Source organism: Ambystoma mexicanum, chromosome 1p (genome assembly GCF_040938575.1).
Source record: "Ambystoma mexicanum isolate Mex_15411 chromosome 1p, UKY_AmexF1_1, whole genome shotgun sequence".
NCBI classification, from domain to species: Eukaryota; Metazoa; Chordata; class Amphibia; order Caudata; family Ambystomatidae; genus Ambystoma; species Ambystoma mexicanum.
Window position 1 is genome coordinate 897,468,204 of NC_090921.1, and position 18,708 is coordinate 897,486,911.

General features: G+C 41.1%; 1 protein-coding gene across 1 annotated transcript in view; it reads right to left on the minus strand.

Moving 5' to 3' along the window:
- The window catches only part of CDH8 (cadherin 8), a 1,279,274-nt gene that overhangs the window by 603,552 nt on the left and 657,014 nt on the right, over positions 1 to 18,708 (minus strand). The window contains exon 4 of the mRNA XM_069652973.1: positions 11,322 to 11,441. Within this exon, the coding sequence (XP_069509074.1) occupies positions 11,322 to 11,441 (120 nt within the window). The remainder of the gene's footprint in view (positions 1 to 11,321; positions 11,442 to 18,708) is intronic.

The window sequence follows — 18,708 nt, forward strand, 5'->3', positions numbered from 1 at the left end:
CAGGCCCTATTTAAATATCCCATCATTCTTGTATAACCTATGATAATAATAATGCTTTATGTAAAGGACCGTGTTGCCCAGTGAGGAGAGGTCTGTGCTAACTAACTAAGTTCAAAAATGAAATTAAAATTCGACTCATTTTATGAGATGAGAGTTATTGTAAGACAATATACTCGCATGCAGGTTGCCAATGTTACTGATTTAACAACGAGGCAGCTATGTGTACAGTACAATTGAAGCTCATTTGAATTGCATCTTCTCTTTCTATTGTTAGTCTTTACAAATCAGAGTTATCAGAGAAATTAATTGTTCATGTCTTTTATTATGAATGTCAAAGCCCCTTTATCAAGCCCCACATTCTTCACCTTTACATGCTCATCACTTATTCAGCCTTTTATGTTGAAGTCAATTGCATAGCACTTCAGTTATATAACAATAAAAGAAGAGGGGCTTTCTTTAGTCATATTTCCATAGTGCTCTTAGTTCTTCTTACCTTCATTTGAATTCTTTGTAAATGGTTCACATCGCTCTGAATCAATTCATTTGCATTATATTTCAACATTAGTTGAAACAGTGGAGTTTTGTGAGAGCGAATCGCCTTCTGACTTACCTTAAAACATTTAAATATGTTTTTAATGTATAGCAGGAACCATAGATCGACAAGAGATGCTAATTGACATAATGGCTTCCCAATCATTTGTGGTTTTCAAATGTGTGGGCCATTTTGCAACAGTCCGCCACTAAGCAGTGCAGAAACATAAAACGTTATATTTTCAGTGGGACTCTTAATAGTCTACATTTCAAAATGGCTGTCTGTGTAATGGACAGGAGGTTCAACATCTACATTCTTCTTGCCTAGTGCTCGGTTTTTGTGTTCTAATTGTGATCATATTCACTACAAACTTTAAAGTATTTGAGTATTCTAATAGAAGATGTATAGTGCAAGCTAAGAAGCATGCACAGCTTCACTAATAACATGCATCGGCCACTCTGCACTTTTCAGAAATCCAGTGTGTTCACGTAAAAATATAGTGCCATTAGACTTTGTGGATGGAACAGCTAGAAAAAAATCCATATTCTTTCAAAAGCTAATTCTGTCCTGTAAACTTTGACAGTGTAGAAGCAGACCAGTTTTAATCTCTCTCTCAGTGAGAATTACATGAAAGTGGTGTGTGAATACAATTCGAATTCATCTATTTAAATTCCATTGGTAAAACAAACAAGAAACTTCAATACACTACATTATTATTTTTTTTCGTTCTGTTATGCGACTCGTAAGTAGAGGATAGCTTGCTGACAACACATCATCATTTCTGGTACTGTGTCCAATGTATTCACAAAAAGTCTGTGCACTATTAACATGGCTTTTGAAATATTATTAATTACGTATTTCACATTCTTGTATCCCTGAACAGTCCAATTTGCGGATTTGCAAAGCCAGTGCAACTATTAAAGCAGCAGTAGTTGTCATATAAGTTATCTAAAATATGGCTTTAATGACTTTTGAACTGGAGGTTGAAGTTTGTAGCATAAAGGGTGGCCTATTCTAAAAAAGAAAAAAAAAACAAAGAAGGACAAGAGACATGTGGCTAATGTGACAATATCCTCTGCCTGTGTCTTGGAGTAATAGGCAGCATATCCCTGGGGGCCAGGTTCTGCCTTCCTCTAAGCTACATAGAGATTTGTAATACACCTTACACTATGTGCAGGTCTATATTGAGTTCAATAAGCACTCATACATATGTAGTCGCTGATGTAAGTCTGTAACTGATACAGCAGAATAAAGTGGTACATCAATTCATCTTTATTTTAATCACAAGAGTTATTGGTGTACCACAAAAGAGTTATTTCTTATATACAACATTCGGATGTCTCACAAGGATTATCTCAAATCTATTGCATGTGTGTGTCCTTATTGCACTGATCTAGTACCTGGGTGAAAGCACATAACGTATACTATCCACTTATTGCCCAAGGGCCAAACTATATTGATCTCCAAGCATGTGCCTCTCAAGCCTATTCTTAAAATCGAGATATATACTGTTCGTTGCCCACAAGCCTCCAATCATGTGTCTCACAAGCCTGTTCTTAAGCTAGAGATATATACAGTTTGTTGCCTTCAATCTAACATGCGTTTCAACATAGTGCCTGTCCTTAACAAGGCTGGGCTACAACACACAAACATGTTTAACTGCTGATGGCCTAGATGCAGTACGTAGTCAACAACCCCTCATTTGCTTCAAAAACAAATTATATAATTTGAGACGAATTATGGCGCATACTGGATATAATTTATAGTTAGCCTATGTGGTTTGTTCACTTCCTTCAAATATTTAAGCTCCTGTTATGCTTGGATAAATGCATGGGGCTGCACTCTTTGAGGAAGCCTCACTGATGTTCATATTGGTGAGGCTTAATTGTAAGCCTATTCCTAAACTAGAGATAGATACAGTTTGTTGCCCTCAGGCCAACACATGTTTTCGACCTAGTGCTGTTCCTTATCAAGGCTGGTCTAGAATACACACACATGTTTGAATGCTTGATATTCTGAATGTGGTAAGTATTCATTAATCACTCATTTGCTCAAACATAAACATATGGTCTGAGACTAATTATGGTACATACCCAACATGACATCTATTTATTGCTATGTGGTGGGTTCACATTCTTTAAATATTTGGCTCACTGACTCCAACTAATAAAGGATCCCAATTTCTTCGTCCAAGCATAATTGGAGCTTAAATATTTGTTTATGGTTGGGCTTCTATCCCAGAAGCTGTACCAAACTGAGCAGAATATAGGGATTAGGTGATCAGTGTCCAAGAAAAGCTTAGTCAATACCAAAAAAAAGACTCGCACAGGCCTTGTGTACCTCCTCATTCCATATCACAAGTCTGCAGAGGAGCTTGATGGTGGTTCTGTACTGAGAGGTCACACTGGAGCCAACTTTATGCTAAGAGCTGAGCCATTGGTGGACAATAGCACCACGCTGTGGGGAAGAGGAGTCTTCCAATAATGGATTTCATTCACTATCTTTATGTGTTCTCTCTCTTGACTGTGAAGAGGATGAGTATTCCAATAATGATTCTCATTCACTCCTCCTCATGATTTTATGACCTTATCTCTCTTGCGAGTAGGATGAGTATGAGCCTTCCAATAATGTCTCTCATCTGCTCCTCTTTCTGGTCTTATGACCTTATCTCTCTTGCGACTGTGACGAGTATGCATATTCCAAGAATGTCTCTCATCTACTCTGCTTTCTGGTCCTATCACCTTATTTCTCTTGCAACTTTGATGAATAAGAACATTCTAATAATACTGGGGTCTTCCTAGACTCCCCCCGGGTCTACCGTTATCCCTATTAACTTCTATACTTTAGGCTAAAGTCACCAGGGTTTTCATTCATTGAGGATCGGCTTCTTCCCCGTCTAAACTGGCTTCTTGTTTCCTTCTGCCAACCTCTCTTCCCTCTGTTCATATTGCATGGTGTTTCAGTATTTCTGCTGTCAGTTTCTCCCGAGTTGAACATATTGGAACAGTTTCAGCATTGTTACTTGGACCCCAGGTCCACCACGGTCGTCCTGTGTTTACACCACCAGTTCCTGCTTTTCTCTCTCTCTCTCTCTCTCTCTCTCTCTCTCTCTGCTTTGGGCGCCTTTGGTCTAGCTTCAGTTCCTCTAGGTTCATGTTTACCAATGGTAAAACGTCTATTACCTCTCTGCGTCTCGAATCGGCTGGAGGCTGTGCATCTTGCCTCTGCATCGCATTGAATTCAGTGTGCCTCCTCTTTTGAAACTCTTGGGCTTCCGTTGCATTTCCCCAGGTTCCTCCCCTTTTTGGAATGACATGCTGTGTAAAACGTGGTTCCGTTTTCTCTATCTCTTGTGGATTCTGCTTTCCTGCAAAACCCTCATGCAGGACCGCACTGGCTACAGGTCTTAAGTCTGGGAATTTATATACACTATCATCAGGGACAGGGAGAGAGAGGCCAACTCTTATAAGAATAATGAGGTTATCTATGCAACAATGAATATAGGGAGATCTTTATGAGCAACAATAGTGGCATTTGTATTCTAAACAGTCAATTACCTACTCGAGAAGGACCTGTTGCCCTGAGTACAGAAGTGTGTACCTTATTTTGGAAATCAAAGCTATTGAGTGTTCATACTGAGGGAAATGTTGAGCAAAGTGACACAAAGCCTCTTTATCATTAGTTGGGGTGCAGTCCTCTGTGACTCTGCTTGTTGGTGGCACCTCAGCTACAACAGCTCTTGGACAGGTTAAATCCCCCGTACCTTTAGAGGTGTTTTGGTCATTTGATTAATCAAGGTTTGTTATTCCTTTTCCTGCCAAAGTAGTCTGCCGAAGTGGTCTCATCTGTAGCTGCCCCTCTTCAGGAAACATGAGTACGTATTCTACAACATATGTGCACATGGTGGGTTATAATAGGCTCCCTTTACCTTGGTGCTGGCAATAGTTTTCTGTGGAGGTCCAACCCATTGTTTCGATTCTCACTTTCTGATCCTGGGGATATAGACGCCCCAGATTTGCTTCATTACTTTAGCAAATATAGCTCACGTCATTGCTGGCTCCTGTCAGTCTATTGGCACGGTTCCTCAACAGGCTTCCTACTGTAGCCTGGCATCTTAGACTGGCCTATCTACCCCTGGCTGCCATAAAAAATCCACAGCCTTTTTTCTCTGATCTGTTGCTGGGTGTCCCTCCATGACTAATCACCACAGCGAATATTCATTCTCCTCGTGCTCTCCTCACATGTTAACTACTGTGTAATGTTGTCCTCTCAACCACCAAGTCAGATTATCCCTGCCTCATACTATATTGAGGATATATATTTGGACAATTGGCGTAACGAGGTTTCAGATTCACAGGAATGTCTCCCCCTTCCCCCTTGTTTCACGTTTGCATTAGTCCTAATGAGCTTCCTCCTTACATGCAGGAATGGCACATCATGCAGCGTTCAGTTTGCCTCTCTGCATTGATTCATCATATCAAAGTCGGGCAAGGAAATCAAGACAGCAATTTGAGCTGCCATTCTACCTACCAGGCCCAACCGTAATTGGTTCGCCTCTATGTTAACCTGTGCAGGCACGTGTACACAGTGTTCTGCATTGGTGCACTAAACGCCCTGCCATAATGCAAACAGGACTTTTTCTGTGGGCTGAGTCATGATACATCCCAGTTTACTTTCCAACCAGCATGTTCTGCTGAGACTTCAACCCCATGATGAACAGACGGTATTCCGTTTATATATGTGTGGTAACATCGACATACTTGTGATTGGAGGGATGGAGTATGCTTACCAAACACCATACATATAAAAACACAAGAAAACAAACGCATTTACTATGTAATATGAGCGGGCAAAAGACCCTTTCAATTAAGGAACCGCTCATGCCACAGCACTACCAAGTAACAATGACTGGAATAGCATGTCCACTGCATAGCCACAGAGCATAGCACTATGGGTTTGCAGCCAGCAAAACAATGCTCACATTGTGGCACAGCCCAAGGCCAACACCTCACACCTTTTCTGCTTCCATATTTGTGCACGGGGAAAAGATGGAGGACTTCCAGCAACACATTGGGGGTCATTACGAGTTTGGAGGCAGCCATGGCGCTATTAGCGCCATGGCTGCCTCCAAACCCGGGTCCGGATCCGGTCTGACTGAATGGGGACTTACCGGGTCATTCCGACCCGGTAAGTCCCCATTCAGTAAACCATTCCCCATTCCCTTTTGAGCCCCAGTAGGGCTCAACGAGAATGGGGAAGGCGCTAATAACAGGCCCGCAAATTGCGGGCCCGTTATTAGCTCCAAGGTCCCTTAACGGGACCCACAGAGAACGGTTGGTCAGACCAGCCGTTCCTGCTGGGACCCGCTAAGGGACCTCGGAATAGGGCGGTAAGGGTTTACCGGCACCGGCGTCCTTACCAGTGCCCGTAAACCCTTACCGCCCAACTCAGAATTACCCCCATTGACTTATGTGCATCCCGTGAACACTAAGGACACTGCCAACCAATCCATGGCCGTGTTAACTCTCCATTCATGAGCAGCATTACAGTGAGTGTCATGGTCAAACACCGTTGCAATGTAAAGATAAACGCTTTAGAAAATCAATAACCGTAACTGCATTTTAAATTTTTTATAACCTGACACCAAATACCTCGCAATACAAATATGAAAGCTGACCATCTCTATCTTTGAAAAACACCTAAGGATTTTGGGAAATATGGATACATTTCATTTAACAGAAAAAAAAGCTAAACAAGAGACAATTGGGGTCATTACGTGGTTGCTGGTCCAGAAATAATGGTACCGGTAAGCTTGAGGGTACTGTTGTTTCCAGACGACTGGCAAACTACGAGTTCTGCAAGCGAGTGCCTTTTCGCCCGCCAGGTGTGACCTGGCAGGCCTTGACGGATGCGCCAGCACCATTCATGAATGATGCCGGTGCATCCGACCTCCCCATTCCCATTGAGTCCAATGGAACTCGAATGGGAATGGGGAACAATATTTTTCAGCGCCCGGCAATGAGGAATTACCGGGACCGCTGGGGATGTAATGCCCCAGTAAATCCCCATTGCCGGGCGCCATTAAAAAAATGTTTCCGGCCGCAGCCGTGCTGCTTTTACCGGCACGGCTACTGCCGGAATCATAATGAGGCCAATGAAATGCATGGGTATTTTATTAAGGATGAACATTTAATTGTATTGCCCAATTCCGTTCCTCCTATCGATCTCTGGAACGGAACCTGATGGCACACAGAAGGGGTCAAACCTAGTCTCTCTGCTCAGAAACTGCTTCACGAAGTTCCAAATAAAGCCGATCGAAATATCATGAACTGGCAGAAAGCTGGAAGACGCCCCCACTAGAATGAGAAATTGCCATGCCTAACGTCAGCGTGATTTGTATGGCATTGTATTAAAATGTTTTCCCCAGCATGTTTTAAAAAGTCTGTACTATTGAACTGCAGTCCTCCCTCTAGAATGGGTTTCGATGTTGTCAGAGTTTGAGAAATTGCAAAGTTAAAACAACGTAAATACATTATTGATTGGTGCTGTGTATTACATTCAGTATTTGATGAAAAGAAGATTGTTTAGTACATTGTCACATAGTTTATAACATTGTTTCAGATAATATTGCCTAAGGAATCATAACTTACACCATATTTACTCGTTCTGCATTTTAGTCCAGTCGGCGACATTTAAAATTGGTCATAAGCTGCCAAAGTGTGTGAGAAATGCATCCCCCTTCACATCCTGCTGTTTACAATCAATTAGAGCACCTAGCAGGCGTTCCACATGTTATATTATGTTGCGGTTTCAGTATGTTTTGCTTTCAATTACCAATGTTCCAGCACCTTTGAAGCTGCCAAAAGATATCAGGAAGCAACCCCCTTAACACGGAGAAAAAAATAAAAAAGAAAGAAAAACCAGAAGGGTAGACTGGGATATCTAATCTTTTAAGTAGCTCATACACCCCTGCTCTGACCAAACATTCCCACGATGCCCTGTATTAACAGCACATAATAATGGACTGTGCCTTCTGCTCCCAAGAAACTGCTTGAAATCCCATCCTCGCTCTCCGGGGCTCAAGCGAGTCAATGGAGGGCACGCTGGCTCACCATGACACTGTAGAATGCTCAGATGTCTGACCACAGCTAAGCCATAGACAGGTTTGGTGCTCTAAACATTTTGAACATTAGCCTAGGGTTTTGTTAACCAGGACATAATTAAATGAGGAAAACAAAAAAGTGAGGGTTTTTTGAACTCTGTTCATGGAGCTGTTGCAATATTGGCAATTTCAGATTTCTCTCATGTAACCCCTGCCAAATGTTGTAGGGGGCCCTGGGGAAGTAATAGAAGCACTTTTCTGCCAGTGTTTTCTGGGCATGGCTTCAACATGCCCCAGCTCACCCTGCAGTGAGTAGATTCCAGACATCCCTCCTGGAGCGGAAGACACCTTTTTTCCAGGAATCTCTCCTCCCGTTGCTGCACCCCATAAAATATAGTTGAGTCCCAGAGTAAATTTGGTTCCAAATTATCATGCCTTCCTGAGCACCCTATGGATCCCTCACCCTCATGCCAACTATCTACCCTCCCTACCACTACTCAATAATAATGATGTGTTATTTATAGAGTGCTTACGCCTAAGTGCTGTATGTAGAACCTATTTACATACATTAATCATCCCAAATAAAGTTGATACTCATTTGTCGACCTCTGAATGATGAAATGCTGAGTTGGCCTTGCCATGATTCGAACCTGTGACCTGCAGATCACACATAGATTGCGGCAGCAAGCACTCCACAGGCTGAGCTATCTTACCAATGGAAAGTTCTATGATACTCCTCGTTTGCCCCCAGACAGGCAAAAGAACTTCAACACGATGAACTATGTCAGGAAGTGCTATACAAATGCAAGATAACATAACATAACATAGGATGCATTGAAAAGAAGGGATCAAGAAATCTATACAACAGAGGTGTAGAGGCAGGAGCTTTGGGTATTCTAGAAGAGCATCTGTTAATTGTGAAATAGGCAATACCAAAAAGGGCCGCATTTTATAATATGCGACAACTACCCAAGAATTGTTCTGTGACCGTGTGTAACGTTTGCAGCAAATAAAGATGATTTTCCACTGGGATTTACATAACTTATGTTTCTGTGTAATGGTGACAAACAACCCATACTGATATGCAATAAAATCAATGAAGCGAAATTGATGCATTTAATTTAATATGTGGTATTGAAAACAACATTGATTAAATACAATCTGACATGGAAATGCAAGTTTCTGTTTTCCTGACAGATTTATTTGTTTTATTTTCTGTGTACATAGTTTATTACAACCTTTACACAAAATAAGCAAACATTAATATAATCATCATAATGTTAAAATGAGTATTCTCACATAAAAATCCAAGTTATCTGATAATCCTAAAACATATTATGATTATATCAAACAAATGATTTGTCACCATACTAAAGACTATTCCACTAAATGGATCTTTTTAAAAAAGTTCATAAGAGCAAATATAATTTTCAATGAGGTCCCTGATAAAAGCCGTTCCCAAATAACATCGATCAAAGCAGCTGAAGCATCATGAACCAATTGATTGAAACAAAAAAAACTTTCCAACCTTAACGGCGACATTCATTAACTAGATTTTGCAGAGTTTCGATTCCTTCTATCAAAAAATCTACAATTTGCAAATTCCTTGGACACGTTTTTCCTTAACACATTGTTGAAGTTTGGTATTCAGCAAATTAAAACAAAACCTTAAACGTTTAATATGGGGTGATACAGATTGTAAGAAATACATACTCCTTTTAACCCCTTTCTTGAATTATCTATGCAATTTTTTCACAAGTATTGCGTCAACGTTTATATATGAGTGCCTCTGACGCGATCCATATTCGAGAGTAAATGCTCGAGATTGAATCCATACTTCACCATTGTGCAGTCCAATTTCTGAGCATACATGATAGATTTTTGAAAGACAACCTTACTTTATTCCCCCGCAATACCTTGGGAATTGTGAAAATGTTGGAAGCATGAATCATACAGAACAGACGCTGCATATATTCATTTAACATAAACATGTTTGCAGGTATTTTAGTCAGAATTCCTATTCTTAGGGATATTTCATTCAGTTGACAAGATTTGTGAAAGGTTAGTTTTGCATTACCAAGTCATAACGTTAATTACAAAGTCTGCACCCAATGTCTAAACTTCTTACTCTTTGGTTCAAGTTGAATATTCAAAATAAATTAGAAAACATCAAAGCTATTCTTACAGACCAAGGCAAAAATAAGATTCTGACTGCCTGTTCAGCTGAGATAATATGAATCTTCTGGGGCAAATTTCAAGTGTGACAGAAAAGAGCAGCCTTAAAAGACAAAATAAACAAGCTGTTTTGTTAATGGTTCATGTCTCTATAGTAGAGCTTCCGTGAGTTGTTTTTTTAGTACAATTCCATCGAGGTTTTTAACCAACAGCAAAGGTGAAATTAAAATAATGTCACTTCCCCAATTCCCAACCCTCCTCCCCCTTTCTCTTCCTTGCAAGCAAACCAGAGTCTCAAAATAGCGCTTATAGACCTTTCATGTTTCAGTTAAGTGACACTATTGGCCTGATTCATGGAATATTTTGCACAGTGCAAAGTACTTTTCACTGGTGCAAAGTGACTTTGCACTGACAACAAACACCTTGATTCATGAAACAGTGCAAATTGTATGTTTGCAGTGCAGATACACTTTTCACTGCAAGAATACACTTTGCACTGTTCCATGAACAATAATCTGATGGGATGGGCTCATGCCTGAGACCTTGCACAATCTCAAAATACAAACTGATCTAGAACTGGAGGATAAACCTGACAAAAACCTGACAAAAAAGCTGACACTGGGTAAATAGCAAGGTTTCCCATTAATGTTCCATTATATGAGCTGCAACTAGCTTTTCGGAATCCATCTTCGAATTGCCTGAAAACATTTTACCAACACCATTGATTTCTGAGGGAAAAGGATAGTTTTATTTACAATTGCGAAGCGCTGGAAGACCTGGCAACTCCAACATGTGACATTATAGACCTCATCGCCATCTCCAAGCTCCAAGACGAAACTTCTATTAAATAGTTATTCTATAAAATTCCCTAAGAAACATAGCATAACATATATACGATATGATATACATGTTAAAAGTTCTTGGTGAGAAAAAAGAGCAAATGGAAAGAACTACATTAATCAAAAAACATGAAAACCCAAATACCACATAAAAAAAGAATAGCCATAAAATGTAGAATGTGCAAAAGAAACTAAATCATAAAAAGCATATTCCCTATGCACACCTATATTAATGTATACTATTAATTAAATATAAATTAAGGATTTCATTGATTCATACTGAGAAAAAGCAGGAACAAGTGTGGTCGCAAACCGAGTATAAACAAAGTCTGTGGGCCGCAGCTGTATAAAAGCATTCGACCCAAGCTCGCTCAGGGGATATATTAGAGAAGTCTTTCATCGACACAGTGCAGATCGTACCCTGGTAAGTATATATATTGGAACCTGGACACAATGATACAAAGCCAGTGCCTGTGTCGGCGAATCGTTTTAATATTGACTAAAGGACAGGAAATACCTAACTGCTCAAAACCGGAACACGCCAGGCTGTCACCATTAATCAGCTGCTAAAACCAAATGACGTCTAACAACATGTTTAGGAGCATAAAAAGGCACACATTATTTTCAAATTAAACATGCTAATTCGAAATGCATAATAATAAATAAAACCAACCTGTATGGGGTTCAATAGAAAAATAGGGCTGCCCTTCCAAAATGCTGTAGACTAGTTTTGCACTGTTTCCATACACAGGATCATCTGCATCTGTAGCTGTGACTTTTGTGACAAAAGTACCTAAAAGAAAAAGAAAAATGCTGTTTTTTTTTCAACTGCTTTCGGTTTAAACAATTCATACTCTTCATGACACATTCAAAGCTTATTCAAATCCTTCAAAATTAATTTGATGTGTGGGAAAGTGAACTTTTGCAGACACATTGGGCATGAATTCCAAAAGTGTTGTACAATGGCACACTCCAATTGAAACACGCTTTGAAAAGCAGGCCCATTGGCCTAATCCCTAAATACACATTGCTATGTTAGACTTCAGTTATCATCTGTAGTATTCATACATTGAAGTGTACTCAGAGTATACCATGCCTGTTACTAAGCTCTGAAAACAAGCTTACTTACCTATAAAATGCACATAAATGAGATCCTATATACTGCAGATAAGATGTGCAACTTGGAAATGTAAACCCACGTTAAAAAAAAGAGAACTCTTCAGTGTCAGTGTACCCAACATGGATTGCATCCTCAAAGCAACTCAATTAACAAAAAGTGAGTTCTTGCCCAAATGTAACAAAAGACTCCAGGACGACAGCATGTTTCTGTGGAGCTGAACAGTGCTCCCTGCGTGAAAGGCAGTCCAACACAGCATTGCCTTATGGGGCTGTGCGTCTCATCTTATTGAGACACACGAAGGGGGTCATTAATGAAGACAACCTTGTTGAGATGTTTGCATAGTGCAACTCACCATTGGCTAGATTAAAACAACTGCAATTCCTCCACAGAATTAACACTAGGGCAAACTTTGGGGCAGGTATGAATTGGCATACCTTAAACGTCTCAGTGGGTCACTTTAATGAAGCAGGCGTGATGGTTTTGGTTCCTGGTGTCTCAACATGGTGTGCAGCTTGAAAAAAACCTGAATTTGGAGGGACAGCTTCAAGAAATACTCTCAACTGGCGACCGTGGCAAGCAAGGTTGTGCAAAAAGCAGTGAAGGTGAGTGGGTACGTAAAGGAATTTGAAGGGGCGATCAATTTCCTGAAGCTGAATATGTGTGTGCTGAGCAACAGAAGTGTCACAGATACTGCCTGTGGACAGACGCAAGTGCTTTTTTCTATACGGAGAACTCAACAGAACTATAGTTCTCTTCTGCGGTTCCCATACATGTAGGTGAAGCAAGTATGTCGAGGAACATCCAAGAAAACTCTCTCCACTGCGGGCACCATGTTGAGAAACATCCAAGCAGACTTTCTCCACTCTGGGCACCTTTGTCCCCGGTCAATGGGTCCTCAGCACAGGAAGTATCCAAAGTTCTTCCAACTGTGTCTGCTACTCAGAGATGCTGTGGGGAGGATCTCCCTTCCACCTGTGAACAGATGTCGTCATGCTTATAGAAAGGGAATCTGAGCTGTTTACAAACAATGTGTATAGATGGATGGTTTTCCTGCCGTGTCTGTCCTCTTTTCTAGCCATCCATAGATACCTTGGCTCTCACAGGGACACTCCAAGACATAGGCAAGCATGCTCATAATCAATAGTCATCAAGTAAAATTATGGAAGTCGGCATCCCTCAAACCACATTTCAAGCTGCCCTACCCTTGCCTACAGCGTGCATTCTTGTGATGCAGGCAGGCTCCAAAGGGTAACTCTTAGTCTAGTCCAGGTTTTAGAAATCGTCATTCCCACATGTTGGTGAGGTGTGAAAGTTGCACTTTAAGACTGCAAAGTGTTTCCTAGGTGGGACTGAAAGCATAAGCTATCTGTTCACTGGAAGACATGATGTCTCAGCCCATGCTTTTATCTAGATGACCAATGAAAGTGAGGAAAGTGTATTAACTTACATTCAGTAGAATTAAATTGGCTAACTTTGTTACTCTTAATACCACAATAATCTCCCTTTGTAGAATATAAATGATATTTTGATATACCTTTACTGCAATGTGAAGTATGCTAGGACACTGCCACACAATATGAGAGAGCATTGGCAACACCAATGAAAGGTAGCAGGGGCCTTATGGAATGGGAGTGAAAGTCCATTGCTTACAAGGCAGATGTATCAGTTAGCAGCATTTCTTGTTAATTGAAATCCTTTCCCCAAATCTATCTTTTATTTTTAACATGTTCAAAGGTGACAATAGACAGCTGTATGTTATATGTCTGTCTCCATAAAGCCACAAGGGCTCTCAAAGCAAGGTTAAATTGTATATTGTTTAATAGTTTCTGTATTTGCACATTTGAAGTGACATAAATATTTTGGATATGGAATGTAGCCAATAAACCTTTCTGCTGCGGGTGTGTCTTTGAGCAGTGTGCATCAGGAGAAAGCATGTTTGCATTGTGTGGATGTCAGTGGTTATGTTACAGTGATGTGAGCTCAGGTGTAATCACTGACACCACTTTTTAGTCACAGCACATCAGTAGAATGTGTGTCTTTTCTTCAGAGCACAGTTTCCAGTATACACAAAACACATTTAGGTTGCGTGCGGAAAGCAAAAAATCAGAGGCACTTTCATTCTCACACATTACGTTACAGTCCTGGTTGTAACGTCTGTGTATTCTAGAGGCTGGTGGAAACAAGACATGCTCAGTTCAGTGTTGCTAAATCTGGAATTGTGTGCTTGCCTCTGAAGATACAAGCACAAGTTAAATGTGGTAAACATCACTATGGAGTGTAGATACCACAATATTTGATTGGATTATGCAGGGATGTCATTTCACCAAAATGCTAGGGGTTAGCGGAAGTGACATCACACAACCCTTGACCTCTGATGAAATCACTGGAAGTGGTGTCATTTCAACTCACCCCAAAGTGATTTCAGGGGAAGCGATAGAACACGACCTTTCACCCCTTGACAAAACAGGAAGTGGCATCACATAGCATTGTTCCTAAGCACACTACGAAAAATATGGTTATGGTATCACTATAATGTGATGTACATTACATACAAGAAAGGATTGCCATATGTATTTTATGTTATGTTACTTTGCATTTATATAGCTCCTTGTGTACTATTGGTATGATCTCAATGTGCTGGTAGGTCGAATGCCCTCGGGAACCGTAGTTCAAGTCAGTAGAGAGAGAGAGAGTCATAAGGTGCGTGTGTACACCGGACATGTGTGCAGCAGGTGTGGTACTCATATGGTAGCTGCTTCTATGCGGTAGGTGTGGTGGTTGGGAGATTTGTTCTGGCAGGGTGATACCAGATTGATTCTGGCTGCGTTAGGCCTGAGGAGAACGCCTTGTAAGAGGATTCAATTCAACACTACAGCTAAGTCAACGCCTAGTCTATAATACTGAATGAAAACCCTTATTGATATATCTTTATGTCCAGTTCATGCGTTCTGGATGACTACCCCTATATAACACCCCTCTCTTGGAATCCTCCTGACCCCACTGAGCCAAGAAGTAGTTCTGTTTTGCAAGTTAAAAGGTTTATTTGATAATTTAACAATAGATATATAGATCACACTTTATAATAAATTAATAATTGAATATCACACTTAATCTAATATGATAAATATTAACAACGGAGAATCTGGCACTAACACGCTTCTTGATAATCACTAAGGAGTTGACATGAAATGGATAAGGTAGCACAGTGGTAAATAGGTACAGAAGTATAATGTGGTAGAGAATGCTTTATAAGGTTCAAGGAAATGCAAGGTTGAATGAATGAAATGCAGTATAGAAAACAACTTGATATGATTTCAGCAAAACAATGTAATCACTTTTCTCTGGCAATCCCCTTCCCCCCTTGATGCAAGGCAAGAAATGGAAGGAAGCACACAGTTCTCAGAAATACAATCAACTGTAATTCAGTTCAATCCAGCAAGCTTAGACTACATAAGTTTGAAAACACAGGCCCAAATTGCTTTGATATGTGCTGGCAATGAATTGAAAAATATGCTAAAATACTTTTAATTCCCTTTCCGAGGTTCAGGGTGAGTGGTATCTAGTTAATATTAGTCCAGGCTCACACTAGCAATGAGGCAGGGATAGTTAGCAGGTTAAACGAATTTCTGGCAAATGGAAGGCAAGCAGCAGCTGATTTTACATGTGGAGAAATTTGCAAATCGCGGCAAAATTCGCGGATGCGCCGAGCGCTATTACAGAGGAACCACAAGGACTATCTCTATCGTTTTGGGGTCCTAGGTAAGCCTAGGATCTCAGCTTCAAAATGAAAGTTACTGCAAGTCTCTAGCACAAACGGTTGCGGAGATATGGGCGATTTTGTGAAGGTCGTTTTTCAGATTTGAAATTTTAAACGCACACTTTTTCAGCTTTAAAAATGATGGCAGGATAACACAATTGCTAAGCTGCAGTTCTACTTAGATTAAATAGATTGAATTATATTATTTTAACTAAGAGATAGGTTCTACACAGTTTTACTATGTACTCACACTATATTCTTGAATTAAATGGGCCTCGTCACGGATATGGTCAGGGTTTTAAACTGAACTCTGGTCTGGTCTGGTCTGGCCTCTGCACTTCACAGTGATCTGGGTCAGCTCTCTCTGCAGGTCTGGGTCTCTCTGGGTACAGCACTGCTTTCTCTCTGGTCTCTTAGTTCTGGATAGATTGAAGTCTCTAGTTTGGCTCTCTGGAGGTTGATGGAGGTAAAGTATGGATTTTTCCGGCAGAGCTTCCAGCGGCAGATGGATTTTGACGGTCCCTATCTGTCCTGTCTGTCTGCTTTTATGTGTTTAGAATGTGGGTGTGTTCTAGCATCACTGACCCTACCTCTCTCTCAGCTTCTAATTGGTCAAACTTCCATTTATCATTTGATTGGGGAATGAACTGTGAGTCAGAGGGATGTCATTTTATGGCTTGCAGATAGGACACTCCTCTGTCAGATTGCACACATTCTATATTTGATAATAAAAGACATATTTCACAGTTACACAGTTGCTTGAAATTACATATACATGGTGTGGCTGAATTTAGCCATGTCTCTGTCCAAATCTGCTGTTTCTAAGAGCTTGCATTTAGAAATGGCACATAATTGACTTTTTAACTGATTTTTCACTTTCTGACATTGACCCAACTTTACATACATGTGTGCAGGGAGTAGGGACATTAACTGATGAAGTTTCAGATTTTTAACATGCATACATTTAGAGTAATATCCACTTTTCCGCTAAAACCCCCCTGAACACGCCACCGGGTCGAAAAACCTCTTAAAATGTGGGCAGAAAAATCACAAGAATTATGGTATCATTTATACCATTTTCACATGTCCGCTCTATGAGTTATTCATCTTTTTAAAGTTATGTTCTGGCTCCAAAGGGGTGTGGTTTTCTCTCAGCACAAGGTAGAAATACTGGTTAATCCAGTTCTGCCAAGCCAGCTTGCTCTCACAGGCAGTGCCCCTCCCAGCTCCTGCCAAGAGGAAGCTACATTTTACGACTGCATAATAAAACCTTTGCCTGAGTGAAGAGGGCTTTGTTCACTCTCCTGCAGAGCACAGGTAATTCAATTATCAGATAGATGGCATATCCTTAGTGTGGGCAGCAAAAGGAAGGTTGGCCTGGGAACACAGTGGTGACTCAAGTTTCACTCCTGATGGGGGTAGCTGCCAAGCAAAATCAAGTTCCTTAAGCCAGACCTTCAGCTAACTGGCAGGTTTTTTGTTGCTTTTTAACTTAACTTGCAATTTTACACATGCAGCTAGGATGCTGAGTCTAAGTGCAAAACTATGACATTTCAACAGTTACAAAGGCATGCGATACCAAACATAGGTCACTCATTTAATCTAAACATTTTCGATTTTAGTGTCTTTAAATCCAGTGCAACTTAAACTGCTGCAATCCACAGCTCAGCCAGTCTTGTTATAAACCTTGTCTTATGATCTTCATTTCCCAGATTTTGTAGGCACACAAAATTCCATTCTGCCAAATGTCTGCTGGTGTTCAGTAAATATTTTGCACATATTGCAATGTTTGAAAATAGGCATTTTGACTTGCCTTCAGGGAAACAGAGTGGTTTTAAAACGCCGGCTTTTGGATAGTGGTGAGTACTGGTACTGCACCCATTTTTGGGATTTAAGAAATGAATTCCCCACAATTCTAGGTTGCATTTGGCAATCAGCATTTCCATTCCCAATGGTTTCAGACTACTGTGCGGGTAGTCCAATGGTGGTTTTAAAGCGCTTTGAAGCTAACCGGCGCTACTGTTTTTCCTTTGGCAACCCATTTCCCTCATGGCAACCCGGCCTTTCATTCTCGCACTGGTGGGTGGCAAGTGAGGCAACCATTTTAGTGTGCGCACAAACTGCGCAGCTTTCCTGGATTTCGGCGCACATGTGGGTTTTCCGCCATCTTGAATTTTCTAAGCCCACAGCACCAAATGTTGTGGCATGATAGCTTAAACGTGGGTCAGGACACCCAACAGCCTAGGCTGGCGGGTGTGCAACCAGCTGTGTTTAGTTAGGATAATGGGGAGTATGTGGCAGGTGTTGGTATGAGAACAGCTATACCGAATGTGTCATATTATCGCTGTGTTCTAGTTGAGTGGTGGTGTATAGAAGAGAGTAAGCGTGGTGATGTGATATGGTGGTTTTCAGTAGGTGCTTGAGATTGAGCGCCTTCATGCTCCATGCATTCCATGCACTCCAATCATTCCATGCACTCTAACCATTCCATGCTCTTCAACTGATCCATGGACTTCAACCGTTCCATGTAATCCAACCATTCCATGCACTCCAACCGTTCCATGCACTCCAACCGTTCCATGGAATCCAACCGTTTCATGCACTCCAACCGTTTCAGGCGCTCCAACCGTTTCATGCGCTCCAACTGTTTCATGCACTCCAACCGTTCTATGCACTCAAACCGTTTCCTGCACTCCAACCATTCCATGCACTCCAACCGGTCCATGCACTCCAACCATTCCATGCACTCCAACTGTTCCATGCACTCCAACCATTCTTGCACAATGTCCATACCATGCCCTCTATCTGTTCCATGCATTCCATATGTTGCATGTACTCCCTCAGTTCTATGCACTCAATCTGTTCAATCAGTTCTATGCATTCTTTCTGATTCATGCACTTCATCCGATCCATGCATTCCATCCGTTCCACCTACTTCATCTGTTCCTCCCACTTCTTGCATTCCATCCACTTCATCCCTTCCACCCACCCACTGGATCTATGTCACCTGGCCTAAGCCCCGCCCACCTGGTGCCTTCCTGCCTGCTGCTCTTTTTCACCACTTAGCAAGCCCCGCCGATCTGTTGCCTTCCTGCTTGCCCCTCTTTTTCACCACTTAGCAAACCCCGCCCACCTGGTACCTTCCTGCTTCCTGCTCTTTTTCACCACTTAGCAAGCCACGCA